Source organism: Pistacia vera, unplaced genomic scaffold (genome assembly GCF_008641045.1).
Source record: "Pistacia vera cultivar Batoury unplaced genomic scaffold, PisVer_v2 Contig350, whole genome shotgun sequence".
Classification (NCBI taxonomy): domain Eukaryota; kingdom Viridiplantae; phylum Streptophyta; class Magnoliopsida; order Sapindales; family Anacardiaceae; genus Pistacia; species Pistacia vera.
In genome coordinates this window covers 102,903-121,251 of record NW_022196169.1, presented here as the reverse complement: position 1 = coordinate 121,251, position 18,349 = coordinate 102,903, and the positions used below count along the sequence as shown (strand labels likewise).

The window sequence follows — 18,349 nt, the reverse complement described above, 5'->3', positions numbered from 1 at the left end:
ACTCATTATGCGTTCAATATCCTCAGCCCCAATCGAGGAACATGGTTCCTTTCAGGGCCTATGGATTGAAGATTTCTTTTGCGAAGGAGTCTCCACAGAAGCATGGTCAAAGGAACCCGCAGGGTTAAGGTCCGAGCTCCGCACAATGAGGTCCTTAGAAACCTCTAGGACTACTTCCCCGCGAATAGTCGAGGTCATCGAGGAATCAAATAGTCGGTTTATGTTGTGGCTACTAGATGAAGACATGTTGAAAGCTCGCCTTTAGATACCTGAAACAAAAGCGACCAAGTGTTAGAGCTAAAAAATTCGGCAACCTATCCACACTTTGCTTTCAATTCAGGCACCCAAGGTAGCTCGCACCGATCAATAGATATACACGAGCTTCCATAATTCTAGCAGCAACCTCCTAAAACCCTTATAAAACCCAAAACCGATAGGAATACTAAAAAACCCTAGAAATGCTAATATGGCCACGACAATGGCCACCCTCAACAACAAAAAAGATTCAAAATGAGTAAAAGGGAATAAATGAGCCTTACTGAAGTGTAAAGGTTGTGGAAACTTGTCGTGAACATGAGAGAATAACAACTGAGCAAGGGCAGCAAGTAAAGCTCTAAAAATATTGCAAGTATGTATTCTGACGGAGAATGCCCGCTTTTATAGTGATGAGCATAGGAGACGAAGAGGTGGGATTCGCCCGTAACTGTCGATCTACAACAAATCTCAACCCTTTCATTCGTCGAGCAATCGTGATTGTTCGATATGGCCATGTGTTGATCATCCATGGGAGATGATCAATCATCATACTGCTGCAATCATAATGGTCACTGCACGTTGCCTTGACTTCGCGCGTGGACAATTGTAGTTGCCCATGCATGGCGAAAAGTAATTGCAAAAGCTGGCTACATTTAATGCGACATGACCACGAGAAAATTACTCACATGCCCTTCATTTCAAATTCTGAATTTATTAAGAATGTCATAGCAGAAAAAGAGCCAAGTGTTGGTCACATCGACAATGATCAAGCCTGATTCAGGTTGCTCGACAAAATCTGTATTCAATGCATGACCTGCGAAGTCTAAGCTTGACATCAAATCAAACAATGAGTTTTTGAAGCTCGAAATGAGCACCGAACACTAGAGGACAAATGTTGTGTGTGATTTTTCCATCAAGCTCAGAGAAATCAAAGTTTTGCAAGGTTATAGCTCGACCCAGAATCAGTTCAGCTCAAGCGATTGTCCGATCCAGAATAAGCTAGTCGCGACCAATCTTGACAGTTGTTCAAACAGATCACAGATAAACTTAGATCCCTGATATTTCGGAAGGGATCAGATCGATACCAATGATGGCAGAATCTCAATGCTCAATCGCGAGGACATCAGAGTTGCATTCTAATCTTGATTGTAATCTCTTTATTTTCACTCTTTCCTTTGTACAAAATTTGTATATAAACCCCTTCCAACGATGGAAAAAGGGTTAGCAAATTAGTCTAGGGCACTATATTGATTTCTTGTAAGCTATCAAAGCAAAATAAGAAAAACGATGGATGTAGGCTTAAGATCATAACTTGCCGAACCACTTTAAAAACCTTTTGTGCCATTTACTTTACTGATTCTATAGTCATACTTTGCTGGTTATCATTAATCACACACACACCTATTCTGATTCCACCAAGGTCAATCGGATCACTCTAGTTGGTGTGAATTTTCTTATCAACATGTTTAAATTTGAAGAAAATGACGTTTTTACCTAAATCTGTTAACAATGTTAAAAAGTAAGTATATTTTTTGGAGCTTAAATTGACGAAATTGTTGATAAATTTAAAGGTTGAATTGATGATATTTTCGAAATCAATAGGTGCTCACTAAGGGTGTTCAAAAGAACCGGTTGGAACCGGAATCAACGGGTACCCTAGGTTTGGTTCCGGTTCCTACCCAGAACCAATCGGCAATGGGTAGGTTCCGGTTCCAAATTTTTGGAACCATTACTGTACGGTTCCCGTTCCGATTCCGGTTCCTATAGTTAGGAACCAAAACCGAAACCAGGAATCGAGACTAATATAAAATAAAATTAAAGATTAGGGGGGTTAATTAAAACTTTTGTAGAAAAAGTAATGTGAATACATTTATACTTATATTTCATAACATTTACAGTAAGTTAGTTTGACTTTTGAGAATCTACCTTTACAAAGTAATGGAGTTTGTAATTTTGAATTTATAATTTGTAATTTTATTTTTGTTAACGAGTGCCAGGTGGGGGGGTATTTGTAAGTTTTTAAGGGTTTTTTTGCCATTTTAAAAACTTTTGGGGGGTCATGTAATATTACAGGGTACCCAAAACCGAAACTGAAACCGTCGTTATAGGTTCTGGTTTTGGATACCTAGGAACCGAAACCGTCGGTTCCAGTTCTGGTTCCAAATTTCAAGGAACCGTCGGTTCCGGTTCTAGTTCCTTCAAAAAGTGCAGGGTACCCAGAACCAAACACCCCTAGTGCTCACTGTAAAAAAGGTCAAACACATGGTGGCTAGGGTGCATTTCCAAAACTAGCGAAGGTTAGAGTCACATTTCTAAGAGCAGCAGATGCTCACTTCAAAAATGCTAAACACCCAGTTTTTTACTATTAAAAAAAAAAAAAAAAAAACCTTTTATTTAATTGCATGAATGATACTACACCAACATCCCTCTCTCACAAACTTTCTCTCACAACCCTGATGTGGCAGCTTATAATTGGTCAGTTCACAATGGGTCCTACATGAGTTCCGCATGGGTCCTAATAATTAATTGCGAATTGTCACATCAGGGTTGTGAGAGAAAGTTTGTGAGAAAGGGTTCTTGGTGTAGTATTACTCTTGATTGCACAAAGAACCAAACATTAAATAAGTTTTTTATTACGAGTGGAAAAAAAACTTGAAAACCAAACTGGACTGAAAATCCGGTTTTTTCCGGTTTCGGTTCGATTATTTCAAAAACCAAATATTCAATTCGATTTTGGTTTTTTGTCAAATTAATTCCGGTTACCCGGAACCGGTTTTTTGAACCGAATATATTTTGCATTTTTGGTTTTTGACTTTTTTGGGATTTTTGCAATTGCAAATTTGTAATCCCTAATTGGCTAACTCAGTAACTTTCACTCTCACTCTCACTCTCACTCTCTGTCTCTCCCAATTCTCAGTTCTCATGCCTTAGCCACACAAATTTCTCACGTCACTGATCTTTTGCTCACCAGTCACCATTCTTCTTTCTTCACCAAGTCACTGGCTCGCTGCAGTCGCCATCTCAGTAACTCTCACTCTGACTCTCTCAGTTCTCACGCCTCAGCCACAGCTAACCTTAGGTACAAATTTCTTAAACTTTTTGCTCCTAATCGCCGATTTTTTGCTCACCAGTCACCATTCTTCTTTCTTCACCTAGTCGTTGCAGTCTCCGTCTCACTAACTCTCACTCTCACTCTCTCAGTTCTCATGCCTAGCCAGCCTCAGGTTGCTCCCAAGTCCCTGGTTTATGTTAGACTCGGGCCACGTCTGGGTTTCCCAGGTCCCTCATGCATGCCTACTGCGTGACCTTAGCCAACCTCAGGTTGCTCCCAACCGCCGATCTTTTACTCACCAGTCACCATTCTTCTTTCTTCACCTAGTCGCTGTAGTGGCCATTGTCGCTCCAGTCTCCATGTCGTCATCTGTTTCCAGTGCGTGACCTCATCTCTTTGCTTTGTAAGTTTTTTTTATATTGTAAGTTTTTAATTGGTATGTTATTTAGGTGTGAGCTCCCAATAGGGGGTAATGTCTTTGGCTGTTTTTCTTCAATGATAAAATTCAATTGTGAGTTTTCCTCTGAAGGGCAAGTGAATGTTGAATGTCTTGGTTGGTTGTAGACTGGAATATGGATGTGACTGTGAGCGAGAGACATTAATCTTTAGTCTCAATCCCTTAAGTAAACATCAAAAACATTGGTGAGGTCCTTCAAGGTCTTTTAAGTATAGGGTAAAGCTCTAAAGGAGTTATGACAATAGCCAAATTCATGTTGCCCTCAGTTTTTTCCTAATATCAACATCACTCTCTTTAACTGCTTAAGGTTTTAGGGTAATCTGTTACGTTAGCAGATTGCCTTTATACTTAAACATACTCTGTTATGTGTTTTCTTTAATCTTGTGGAATGATTGGACTAAGCCTCCTAATTATGGGTATCTTTCACTAAGCCTAGTATTTAGCTAGTTTGATTGAATTCTCCATATTTCTTTCATTTCATGTTTGGAAGCTCCTTTGCATTATATTTCATTTCAATGCCACACTAATAACAATTTAGTGCTAAACACATGTATTAAGTTGAAGAAATTCTAACTTCTTTTGATTTGTATTGTTTTCTTTGGTTGTGTAATATGGAGGCCTTTTAGGTGTTTAATTGTTTGTGGTTGCTGCCTACTGGTTAGTGTTGATTATTTATGTGTTTATTTTTCGTGAATTCTAGTTTTCAAAATGAAACGGTGCAATCCTATTGAATGACTGAAAGAGGCATACAAGAAGTTGTCCTCTCCTGGGTAATTTAATTACTTCTTTTTTAGTGTAATTGTATTTTATTTTGTTCATTATTTTGATTGAATTTTGTGTATAATTAATTGTTTCAGGAATTCAAGTGAGGAAGTTCCAAGTATTGCTGATTTAAGGAAGGTTAGTGAGTTTTATTACATTGGTAATTTTGTGTACATGTTGAAATGTTAGTTAATGCATATTCCTTTTTTATGCCATTGTAGATATCTTCAATTAGTGATAACAACACACCCACTTATGACATTTCAAATGACATTGAAGCACCTACACCAAACCACCTATACCTTTAGCTCCCAAACATGCGAAACCTACTATTAGCAGGAAGAATACATTTGAAATGTGGGATCACTTCACCCAAAATGAGTGTGAGAATAAGGATGATTTGACAGCAACATGTAACTATTGTGGGAATGTTCTTGCTTGTCCAAGTAAGAGTGGTACAAGTTGTCGACGTAACCATTTAAGTAGGTGTAAAAAGTATCATTTGAATGTGGTGGACAAGAGACATAAGACGTTATTCTTTCAACAAGCATCACGTGACCTCTCAAGTGATATTGCCACCTTTACAAAATCTTCATTGTTGTCATGGAAATTTGATCAAGATTTGATTAGAGAAACTATTGCCCAAATGATCATTATAAATGAGCTACCGTTTAATTTTGGTGGAGCGTGAGGGGTTTCGCCATGTGATGACTGTGGCACAACCTAGGTTTCAAATGCCCTCCCTTAAGATTGTGGCTACAGATTGTTTCAAGATTTATATTGAAGAGATTGAAAAGCTAAAGAAGTTTTTTAGTAAGTTTAATCACACAGTTTGTCTCACTAATGATACATGGACAAGCTGTCAGAACCTTAACTATATGTGTCTTACGGCTCACTTCATCGATGACAATTGGCAACTACACAAAAAGATTTTAAACTTTTGTCCTATAAGTAGTCATAAAGGTTTAATCATTGGAAGTAGGGGTGTTCAAAAGAATCGGTTGGAACTGGAACCGGCGGGTACCCGGGGTTTGGTTCCGGTTCCTACCCAGAACCAATCATCAACAGGTAGGTTCCGATTCCAAATTTTTGGAACCATTACTGTGCCGTTCCGGTTTTGATTCCTATAGTTAGGAACCGGAACCAGAGCCAGGAACCAGAAACCGAGACTAATATAAAATAAAATCAAAAATTAGGGGGGTTAATAAAAACTTTTGTAGAAAAAATAATGTGAATACATTTATATTTATATTTCATAACATTTAAAGTAAGTTGGTTTGACTTTTGAGAATCTACATTTACAAAGTAATGGAGTTTGTAATTTTGAATTTATAATTTGTAATTTTATTTTTGTTAACAAGTGCCAGGTGGGGGGGTATTTGTAAGTTTTTAAGGGTTTTTTTTTGCCATTTTAAAAACTTTTGGGGGATCATTGAATTTTACAGGGTACCCAGAACTGGAACCGGAACCGGAACCGGAACCAGAACCGAAATCGAAACCGTTGTTACAGGTTCTGGTTCTGGGTACCTAGGAATCGAAACTGTCAGTTCTGGTTCCAAATTTCAAGGAGCCATCGGTTCCGGTTCCAGATCCAGTTCCTTCAAAAAATGCAGGGTACCCAGAACCGAACACCTCTATTGGGAAGACAGTGGAGGGGTGCTTGATTGATTAGGGTTTTCTAAAGTATTCACAGTAACGGTCGACAATGCAAGTTCTAATGATGTAGGTATAAGCTACCTTAGGACTCGGTTATCAAGTTGGCAAGGAAATGTCTTGGGTGGTCAATTTCTTCACATGAGATGTTGTGCACACATATTAAGTTTGATTGTAAAAGAGGTTTTAAAAGATATGGATGACTCCATATTTAGAATTTGTGCTGCAGTGAGGTATGTGAGGTCTTCTCTAGCAAGGTTAATGAGATTTATGGAGTGTGCGGAGAAAGAAAAAATTGAAAGTAAGAGTCATTTGGTGCTTGATATAGAAACAAGGTGGAACTCTATTTATTTGATGTTGGATACTGTAGTTAAATTCCAGAGAGCATTTGACTTATTGGAAATAGAAGATAGTAAGTACAAAGATGAGATTTCTAGTGGGGACAATTCAAGGGGTTTGCCTACGTATAGTGATTGGGAATATGCCCGGTACTTGTTACCCTTTCTAAAAATTTTCTATGATGCTACCGTATGTGTGTCCGACTCTTTTTATGTTACCGGTAATGAGTACATGCGACAGATATATGGCAATGGGATGAAGAATTCAGAATGGTCTCATAGTCATGATCTTAGCTTAAGTTCTATGGCGGTAAGGATGAAGGGAAAATTTGATAAATATTGGTCAAATGTTGATAATATCAACATAATGTTATTCATTGCGGTTCTTTTAGACCCTAGGGACAAGTTAGAATATGTTGATTGGGTGATTGGTGAGTCCTATGATGCTTTTACTGCTAATAAGTTAAAGAAAAAAGTGATGGAAACTTTGCTGTCTTTATTTAACCATTACAATTTGTGTAAGGTGGCTAGGGGTCTTACTACGCAGTCAAGTCAGCAATCTCCAGGTGCAAGTGCACTTGATGATTATGATGTTGATATTGATCCTCAAGAGGACATGAGGGTTAAGTTTAAAAGCGAAAGGCTGGAAACCAAGCTAATCAGCCTAAATTAGAGTTGGATAAGTATTTAGCGGATGATGTTGAAGATGACAACGACAAGACATTTGATCTCTTGAAATGGTGGAAGATGAATTCAACAAAATATCAAGTTCCCTCTTTGATGGCACGAGATGTATTGACTATGCCTGTTTCAACTGTTGCATCTGAGTCGGCTTTTAGTATAGGGGGTCGTGTATTGGATCCATTTCGTAGCTCCCTTACTACGAAAATGGTGGAGGCAATTCTCTGCACACAAGATTGGATTCGGACTACGCTTGCACCATTAGCCATTGAGGAGACCTTGGATGAGTTAACGAAAATTGAGTCGGGTAAAATTTTTGCTTTAATTTCAATTATTTAATTATGTCTTTGTTGGATTTGTTAATTATACTTTCAATTATTTAATTATGTGTTTATCCAACTTTTTGTAGAATTTCCATCTTTAAGAATAGAAAGTACTCGTCCTCAACTAAATGATTGAAGGACAATCCAAATTTCCAATAACGAGGTATATACTATGACTTTATTTAGTTTCATTTGTTCTTCTATTTACTAATTTGTAGATTTGATTGGACAAACTTATAAAAAGAAAGAAATATAAAATGGAAGCTAGCTAACAAGTTGTGGAACTTTTTTGCTTTGACAGTTGACATTTGACAATGAATTGGAATGTGCTTGGAGTTGGACGGTTATTGTTTGCTTGGAGGCCTCTTTTGAAATCTTTTTGTGGATTTGTTATATTTGTATTTGTCTTGTGAACTTTGTTTGTGTGTCTTCTAAGTTTGTATTTCACTATTTGATTTGGAAATGTGCTTGTTATGTACTTCGGTTTGTTTTGTGGAAATGTACTTGTTATGTACTTAGGTTTGTTTTGTGGAAATGTGTTTGTTATGTTTGTTTTGTGGAAATGTGTTTGCTAGTTTTGATCATGTGTTTGATTTGGGTTTTGTGGAAAAATGTCTCTTATTTTAATCATGTGTTTGATTTGTAATTTTAGGGTGGAAACTAAGTTGGCAGGGGACTATTTATCCGTTTGCATATGTTTGATTTGTAAATGTCTTTGTGTACTCTATAATTTGAAATCAGAGTCTGCATCATGTCTTTGTTTTTGCAATCTTTGATTTGTAATTTTAAATTATTAATACTTGATGTACATTAAAATTATATGAATTCAAATTATTCAGTTACAAAAAATATAACTTCGATTCAAGTTAAAAAATGGGCCAAGGTGAAAGAATGGATATAACTAGGCTAAAATGGTCTAGGCCCATTTGAATAAACCTATAAAAAAAAAAAGGGCCAAAGTAGAGGGTTTGAAGGAATTGGGCCGAACAAATCCAACCCATTTTAATTAACTAGTTTAAAACCGGTTAACCAAACCGAATTTTTGGTTCGGTTACAAACCATTTTATAACCGAAATCGGACCAGTTTTGGTTCAATTTTTTTTAAAATCGAAAACCGGTTTAGTTCAAGATATGGGTAAACCGGTTCGGTTAACCGGTTTTTTCCACCCCTAGTTTTTATTTCCTTACACATGGTTTCTACAATAATTAATATTAGAAGATTCTTTCTAAAATTTTTTATTTTTTTATTTTTTTATTTTATAAGAACGTCAGCAGAATGAGGAAGTTTTTATTGAAAAGAGAAAGATACACTTAAGAGAGGCGGACATAATGAACCTAAGAACAAATTATTTTGTGTGTCAATAACGTTGAATGCCACGACAAAAAGATAAACATCAAAGTCATCATTAATAATTGTCATACATTAATAACAATTCTAAAGTTAATATTTTGATTTGATATTCAAGGGGTCCAAATGTAATGGTGAAATTATAGTGAAGGTTACAGTATTTTACAATGAAAACTAGCTAAATGAAACTTCAAAATACTTATTATTAGGATTGGGGAAGCCTGTAAATGCAATTTGTAGTTGTAGTGATAGGGTTTGAAATTGAAAAAGGATTGGGAATTATGCTCGCGGGTGCAGGACTGCAGGGAATTGAAGGTTTTGTTGTTGAGTGTTGACGGTGTAGAAATATTTCATTGTTTTTCAAATTTGTTTGGCTATAGGGATATCTTTTTTACTTTCAATAAAAAACAAATTTAAAAGAATAAATTTTACTTTCAGTGAAAAACAAGTTGAAAAAGAACAACTAGTTACGCGTTACCCCAACAAACTCAGCCATCCCCGCCCACTTCCCAAACTTCAAATAGTTGCGGATTGCCCCCCACCCACCTCACAACCCTCGCCCTCAGCAAACCTACCTCTCTTCACTCGCTAGCGTTGTAAGGGACACTAACCTTTCATTTGAATCCTCACCATGTTTCAGTTGCTTTAATTTTTTTTTTCTTTCTTTCTCTTGTTTTCGATGGTTTTGACTAAATGAAAATGGAATTACTTTGATGTTGAGATTGATGAGGTTCTGCTTGAATTTCTTAGATATCATATCATCTTGCTTGAGCTTCAGCGTTTGTCTTTGATAATGCATCACTTAGTTTGTAAAAAGGCTTAATTTATGGTTTTGACGAAATGAAGATGGATGTAATTATTGAATTACTTTGATGTTGAGATTGATGAGCTTCTGGTTGAATTCCTTTGTTATCATATCATTTTGTTTGAACTACAGCGTTGACTTTGATTATGCATTGAAATTGTTTGTAAAAAAGCTTAATTGAGTGATGAAGCAAGGAAAAGAATTAGTAGTTACCTAATGTATTCCAGCTAGATATAAACTTGACTAGTCAACCTTTTAAAATTTTGAACTTCAACTAACTTTCACTTATTTTCTATCTAGTTCACGTTTTACAGGTTAAGCTAAGTGCTTCTGTGCTTTGTTCATTGCCATTTAAAGCTGTTGTAATTTGAGAAACATATGTGTAACCTCTAGAACAAGTTAATTTAGATTTTCTCTTTGCCAATTGTTCATAAGTTCTTATTTGATTGTTTTATAAATTCTAATTGGGGTTGTTGATATTGGTTGAGTAGGAAAGCAGCAAAGAAGACACGCATTATGTTGAACCTAAATGGAGATGCCAAATTCCAGAATATGCCCCTTCCTGCCACTCTACCAGGGACAGAATTTTCAGCCCCTAAAGATTTTCAGCTTTTTCAGTCTTCAGAATCCGCTTTTTATCAGATTCTTGAAGCATTGAAAATGATGAAGCTCGTTTATTTGGATTGTATGGAATGTGTGGAGTTGGTAAAACAACCTTGGCTAAAGAAGTGGGAATTAAAGTCAACAAGGAGATCTTTGATGAAAGATGTGATGCTTTTTATATCTCAGACTCCAAACTTCAAAAAAATTCAAGATCAACTAGCAGAGTCATTGGATTTGAAATTCAAGAAAGAAAATGAAGTAGGAAGAGCAAAGCAATTATATTTGAGATTTACGAAGACTGATAAGAAGTCCTTTGTAATCCTGGATGATGTTTGGGCCCTTTATTGATGATCATAAGAGTTGCAAAGTTCTTCTAACTACGCCTAGTGTACAAGTGTGTATTGATCTGAAGTGTTAGATGAAAATTCAACTAAATGTTTTGAATGAAAGGGAAGGATTCACTTTACTCAAGAAACATGCAAGTATAGGTGATGACCACCCCGCATTGGATGATGCAGCCATTGGAGTTTCAAGAGAATGTTATGGTTTGCCTTTAGCACTTGTAGCTATTGGGTGTGCTATGAAGGGGAAAGAAATTAATGATTGGAAAGTCATGTCTCAAAAAGTAAAGGAGTCAAAACTTGAGGATATACTTAATGTTGCTGGACTGAAAGATATTTATGCTTGTCTTAGATTGAGTTATGATTATTTGAAGGATGAGAAAACAAAGTTATGTTTCTTTTTGTGTTCACTATTTCCGGAAGATTACATAATTAGTTTGGAGCAATTGGTTAGATATGGGGTCGGGCTAGGTTTATATCAGGATGCTGACAGAATTGAAGATGCAAGGAATGAATTGCTTTCAACACTTAATTATCTCAAACCTTCATGTTTGTTGTTAGATTCGGGTGGAGAAGAATTTGTGAAAATGCATGACATGGTTTGTGATGTTGCATTGTGGATAGCATCCAAAAGGAATAATATATTCACGAGTAAGTCTGGCATGGGATTGATAGAGTGGTCAAATGAGGAAGGCTGGAAACAATATACGGCAATCTCCTCATTAGCCAGCAAAATAGTAGAGCTTCCTACTAGTTTGGTATGTCCAAAGCTTGAACTTTTGATACTGGGTGGTATAAAATACCATAACAACTTAAAAGTTTCAAATGAATGTTTTATAGAGATGAAAGCTTTAAAAGTTGTTTCTCTAAGTTTTGTGAAGGACCTATCCTTAAAAACACTGCAATTCCTGACAAAATCTCAAGAGCCTAGAGCTAATTGGCTGCGTTCATTTCAAAGACATTTCTTCCCTTGGAAGGCTAATAAAACTTGAGATTCTTAGTTTAAAAGATTCCATTTTTGATGAATTGCCAAAAGAACTTGGGGAACTTGGTAAGTTAAGATTGTTGGATTTGCGTGCTTGTGATGTGTTAAAAAAAATTCCTTCCAATGTGATACAAAGATTGTCTCAATTGGAAGAACTATACATGGGTGACAGCTTTAAAGAATATCAGGAATTTAAAGAAGTGAGTGAATATGGAAGCAATGCTAGCTTTTATGGGTTGAGTTCACTTTCTCGGTTGGCCTTACTGTCTGTGGAAATGGAAGCTAAATGTCTTCTAGTAGACTTTCCTCTCCCGAAATTGGTAAAGTATAACATATGTGTGAACCCTTACAAATCATATTTTGAATCATTTCCAAATACAAACGTTTTAAGAATCACAACTATTGATGAAACCTCATTGAATGTATTTAAAGTGTTGTATGATACTGTAGAATATTTTGTTCTAAACTATATTGAAGGTTGTCGAGATATCGTCCCAACAATTAATCAAGGGGGCTTCATAAAGTTGAGATATCTTCAGCTTGAAGAATGTCGTGATTTGAATTGTGTAATAGATATGTCACAAGAACATGTGCTAGTCGATGCATTATCTAGTTTGGAAACTATAGAAGTAGCCTTTTGTGACAATATATGGAGCTTATTTTCATCAATGCTGCCTCTAAGATCCAATAATTTGAAAGAAGTGACAATCTACCGCTGCAAATAAGCTACAAGAAGTATTTCAACTTGAAGAGTGCTTTCATATAGAGGAAGAAAATCTTGGGCAACTCTCAAATTTAACAGAATTAAAGTTAGAAGACTTGTCGCAATTGATGAACATATGAAAGGGGCATACCAATCATGTAAACCTGAAAAGTCTTACAGCTCTTGAAGAGATTGAATGTGAAAGCTTGACATATCTCTTCACAATGTCCTTTGCTCAGAGTTTGGTGCAACTAAAATCGCTCATAGTACATGCTTGTGATAGTTTGGAGCATTTGGTGGTCATCAAAGAGCATGATATTGACAAGGGAGAGGAAATATTATCAAATCCTCTTTTCTTCTCAAAATTAGAATCTCTTTCTATAGATAGCTGCGAGAGATTGGAATATATTTTCCCAATCTTTATTGCAAGAGGTCTTGTACAACTTGAAGCACTTGTATTAAGTAATGCCCTTCAGTTAAAGCATGTCTTCTATTTGGATCATCAAAGAGGAGAAAATGTCGTTGCAAGAGATGGAAAAGAGATCGTCCTCCCTAATTTAAAAAGACTAACCCTTGAGGAACTAGCCAACTTCATCAGCCTTTGTCCAGAGAATTACCATTTTAATTGTCCAGCTTTGGAAGAGATCACAACAAAGAAGTGCTCCAATTTGGCTACTTCTTTCATGGTTGAAATTGTAGCTAAAGACTGAGACTGAAAAGAGGTATGTTCTCAACGAAAATTAAATTCATTTTGTCAATTTCAAAGATTATTAACAATTAGGGATGACTTGATGAGGGCAGGCCTCTATGTTAATAAATCTTTATTAATCGTTCTTGAATTGTAAAGCTTGTTAATTTTGTTTTAGGATTGATTGGAGGACAGTTGAGTTCATTTATTTATCATTCTCTGCAGAAAATGTCCCTGCTTAGTGAATATTCTCACTTTTGATTCTAATTTTGCATATTCAATTTTTTTTAATTAAAGCTAAGTTGTTGATCTGTTGCTGCATATTAATTTATTTATTATACAACAGTTGTTTATTTATTTATTTTAATTTTATAATGTGAGGCTATGTGCACCCTTAAAAGCACTCTCAACACTCCTATCTTGTTTGCTTGAATAATTTCTTGCTAATCACTACTATCTTGGGATTACTCTTCACTATGGAAAGCGTGACCAGTTACAATGCACCTAATGTTTAACTATTCCTCAAATTTTATAGAACATTTTCCCATTAATTATTTTCCTAACTTTGCTACTGCCCTACTGAAAATTAATAATGATATTTCAGCTTCAGAAAGAAATAGTGATGGACTTTTTGTGTTATAATAATGACTTTAGAAGGAAACCCTTTGCTCAAAATTTCCTTTCTTTGTTAATATAATGCCATATTAGTATATTTTTCATTTCTCAAGGCTGGTAATCAAGAGCTTCCAGCAGCTTTATTAATTTTGGGACAATTTGTGCATCAACTTCAAATTGACTTGCGGGTATGATTCCTTGATTTGATTATAGTATTAATAGTTTTGTGTCAATATGTCATCAAATGGATCTTTTCCTATTGATATTTGTGATGTAGTTGACGTCGATCGTGATGCATTCATTTATCAAGTTGCATGGTTTTATTGGAGTTGCTCTTCTATGTAGATATGAAATTCTTTGTCAGTAATCAATTTGTCATTGTTTTGATATTATCTTTGTTTCAACAACTAGAGATCTTGTAATATAAATTTAATTATGGAACTTGCTTTTTTATCTATGTTCTTGTTTATAAAGCAGGTAGGTATCAAATTAGTTTCTATAATATCAAGGAACTTCTAATTAATCCTGAGAACATTTCAATTGTGTTGGTGATGAGAATTCAGAATATAATATTGATCAATTAAAAAGAGATTCAATAGCTAATAGAAAGATTTGATTCTTTGAGGTCATACCTTTCTTTTAGTGTAACAAGTAGTGTATAGAATCAGGTTCCTGAATGTTGTCCTGTTGTTCTCAACTGGAAAATATAGTTTTTGAGATTGTTGATTCTAAGGGTAACACAGATGAAACTATTCATGATGATGAGAAAGGTGGCCAATCCCATACACTCACAATAAGGTCGGAAGTCTGTTAGCACAGAAGATTCAATTTGGTATGCTTTCAGGGGAGGGGGCTGCACTGTTCCTGCTATTCCCCTTCCTCAGTATGAAGGGTGCTTTTGCTTTTTAGCTGTGCATTCTTGTTACACAGAGCTACATTTAAGCATCAAGGTTGCAACAAATTTTATGTTAGTGATTAGATACTATTTCTACACTGTTACCTATAAGTCGTGTTTGTTTTTATGGTTTTGGCTTTAACTGATCCGCATGGTTGTGGCTTAAATATTCTTGAAGGTTTTCGTACTTTTTTTTTTTTTAATTAAAAGCTCATGAAAATTAATTCAATCAAACAAATAATTCGCAAAGTAGTGAAGCAAAATTTTCATAGTTTTATCTGTTTATGTATGGGTTAGAATATAAAAACTAACTAAAGAAATCAGGATGTAATAAGAGTCCTGAAATCTGCATAAAACACTTATTAAACTTTCTTTAATCGAATGACTGTGGTGTCCAACATTTGGTGTTTATAATCTTAAGAGCTTAGCTTTAGCATTACCACTGTATGATGATCATTTTTCCGCCACCAGTACTACATAGTTAACCATTGGTTTGCATGTGCAGGCTCCTCTTATGCAAAGTCCAAAAATTGAGTCCAGTTACATACCCCCATATCCTGATGGAAAGGTATTGCTTTTTGAGGGCTCAACTCTCCTCAAACATGTGGGAAACCTCATGGTATCCAGCATAAAGTCTTGAGAAGGTATTGTGTCAAATTCTATCAGCACATTATTTCTAAGATGTAAATGCATTTTTTATGCTGGAATAGATGCTTCATTGCCTTTGATTTAGCTGTTCCAGCTAGAGATTATTTTCACTTGTTTTTAATGCCTTGGCCAAAGAAGACTTGAATTTTTCCAAATTTCATTCATGTAAAAGAACTTTTCCTACTGTTGCCAAATGTGGTAATGCCGCCTACTAGTTGATAGTTGGTTTTAGAATCTGAGTTTTGTTGTTTGGACAGCTTTTTTTGCAGGAACTTGAGCATGAGATGTGCAAATATGGTTTGCATATCAAGAATCAGGAAATGGCATTGAAAATTGTTAATGATCAAACAGTAGAAGTTGAGCAAGTCTTGTTTCAATTGCAAGGTTTTGATTGACATTATTTTCTTTCTCATTCATTAAAAATTAATATGAAAATGAATCCTACTGAGTATGCATGATTGAAGTACACAATATGGTCTAGAATGATGGTATCTCACAAATTATTTGTCCGTTGTGAGAAACTTTTATGACTCAAGAACTTTAATGTAACACTTACCATTATTTACTGTGTATCTTTATTAAGTTCAAGATCCAAAATGGTAATTTGCAGAATATGGTGATAAGATTGTACAATTTTTAGGTAAAATTCTGATCATTTAAAGATGTTACTACTAATTTGGTTTATTTGTCATATAAATCTGTTGGAATCAAGTAAATCTAACTGTTTTCAGATTTTCAACATTTTTTGTCTATTCTATTTTATCCCCAACAGCAGGTCACCTTTCATTTAACTCTTCAAATTTCTTAACTTGTCCATTGATTTTCTGCAGTTTATAATCTCTGGTTTTTCAATCTTTAGGATGTTAGCCGAACACTCTTTCATCTGTAGATCCTCCAGAGCAGCACCTGCTCTTGAGGAGTATGAACATAATGGAGAAGTTGATTATACACTTGGACTACATGGAAAGGCAGCTTCATGTGGAAAATCTATAGTTGGCTGATTTCTTGTTATATGCCTCGAGGATATAAGGTGCAATATACTGTTTCCTGGTTGCAATTGAAAACATTTTTATAGTGATTGTTAATATGAATTTCCTTCCAAAGCTATCCAAAAGAATTATAGAAGTTCTTTATATTATGTCTCAATTTTCAAACATGATTATTTGCTTGGCAGGCCCTACACGGGAGTTGGATGGCTTTGCCACTTGCCAGTGCCTCTCTTTCCACGTGGGAAGACCCCACCAGGTTTTATGGGTTTGACCTAGATGAGCATCATGTTTACACAAGGACAGATAGAGGTGATGGTCTTAGGGAGACTTTGTCCTGCCAACTCTTTGGCAAGACATGCTAGAGGCTCGTTCTTGTGCTTGTATAAAGCATGGTGCTATATCACTAGATGGCGGAATTTTGAAAGAGAATGGATTTATTTTTCTTGGGCATTGGTATGTATTGTTTCTTTCTCCCTCTCAATAGCGAATATTTTATGTCTGTTATTGAATTTATTCTCTAGAAAAATTTTAATGAATTCTTTCCCTCATTAGCAAGAATTGGTGCCTAGATACAAGTGCTACTTTAACCTAACAAGCATCATCTGTCTTTTCAGGAATCTGACAATATGTTTTCCGGTTGTTGGGTCGATGATATGCTTCCATCTTCCAAAAGTACAGAAAAATTGAACCAAATTGAAGAAAAGAAAGCGGAGTTAGGTAAGCTCATGTACTTAAGAAAGAAACATACTACAGCTCTTGAGAAAGCTTTGAAGAAGCTAAATAAGAAAAAGGAAGAGTATAAACAACATATGGTTGTATCACACCAAAATTGAGTGACTATTACTTGGACTATGGACATCCAAAGGAAGAGCACAGTTCAGAAATTTCTCCTCCTAGATCATCTAGTTCATCCGTTTTACTTCTATAAAATAGTTGAAAATTTATATATTTTTGTGAATATCCATAGCACCATAGCATAGGAGGGAAAATGTACATTTGTGAATGCCATAGAAATGATAAGATTAACTTGGAATAATTTAAGAGTTTATGCCATAGAAATCATAGATTAACTCCAATCTCTTTCAAGAGTTTATGCCATAGAAATTATAGATTAACCTCAACAACTTTAAGAGATTACAGCAAAGTGGTAGGCAGTTTGCTGATCAATACATCTTTTTCTTCTGTATTTAACCTTATAATTACCTTTCTTTTAATGCAAGCACAGAGTATTTTGAAGATTGAATGTAGCAGTACAGTAGATTTTGTTGGTAAATAACTGGTTGTTTTGATATATCTTGCATCTAAGACTCTGGATATTTGCCGGCTTGAACTTGGCCTCTGCCTTTGGCCTATCAAACCTTGGCAGTGGATTCGGGAACATTTATGTTCATTAGGATACTGAGCTTCTGCATTTTTAGTTCTAAAAGACTTTATCATAGTGTCAATATTTACCTTTTAACTATAATCACAATTTTATAATAGTTAATTTTAGTTCTAAAATGAATTATAACCGGAATTCAATTGGGAATAAATTGAATTGTAATATTTAAGTGTAACATTACACATAAAAAAAAATAGTGATATATTATTGGTTTTCAACAATTGTTTGTGCAATATCTTGTCCTATATTTTTTTGGTTTACTTGTCAACTTTTTCTATCTAATCTTCTGCTTCTTGTCCTTCAATTTCATTATCAATCAAATAATTTTCAATTTTATTATTTCTAAAATAATTATTAGAATATTCTTTACATCAATTCAAAACATCTTTCCTCGTTGTAACATATCTGCTCTTTTTAGTAAATTAATCTGTTTTCTATCCCCAAAAATGACATACATTTTAACATATTTCTTAATATTGGTAAGATTAGTATATACTGTACATATAATTAATAGGTGATTAGATAATTGTGAGTTAACATTAGAACTCAACTTCTAATTTGATGTGGCATTAAAATTAATATAAAAAATATGATTTGGCATGTTCCCAATCGTGTGATCAGCCCTTTCCCTAAGCCCATCCATCCCTTCCCATTTACTTACTTTATTTTCTCTTACCATTTATTAATTATTATCCCTTTCCGTAAAACAAGTCGGCTTGCGAGCCTTCGAGCTCGAATGAGCTTGCGAACCTTTCACGGCTCGCGAGCTTTTGAGTCGAGTACCATCATGTTCGATACTTGGCTCGAAAGCCAAATGAATTGTTTGA

The 18,349-nt window shown here is 35.2% G+C and overlaps 1 protein-coding gene and 1 long non-coding RNA gene across 2 annotated transcripts; both read left to right on the top strand.

Moving 5' to 3' along the window:
• Positions 1–10,695: 10,695 nt before the first annotated feature.
• On the top strand, positions 10,696–15,547 carry LOC116139394 (probable disease resistance protein At4g27220). The gene is made up of 6 exons (XM_031425074.1): positions 10,696–11,376; positions 11,543–11,923; positions 13,006–13,028; positions 14,454–14,559; positions 15,010–15,123; positions 15,422–15,547. Exons 1-6 carry the CDS (start codon positions 10,696–10,698, stop codon positions 15,545–15,547), a joined length of 1,431 nt encoding a protein of 476 aa, XP_031280934.1.
• A 287-nt stretch (positions 15,548–15,834) lies between these two features.
• On the top strand, positions 15,835–17,647 carry LOC116139425. The gene is made up of 3 exons (XR_004129453.1): positions 15,835–16,182; positions 16,327–16,594; positions 16,756–17,647. It is a non-coding gene; the product is annotated as an uncharacterized LOC116139425 (long non-coding RNA).
• The last annotated feature ends 702 nt before the right edge of the window (positions 17,648–18,349 follow it).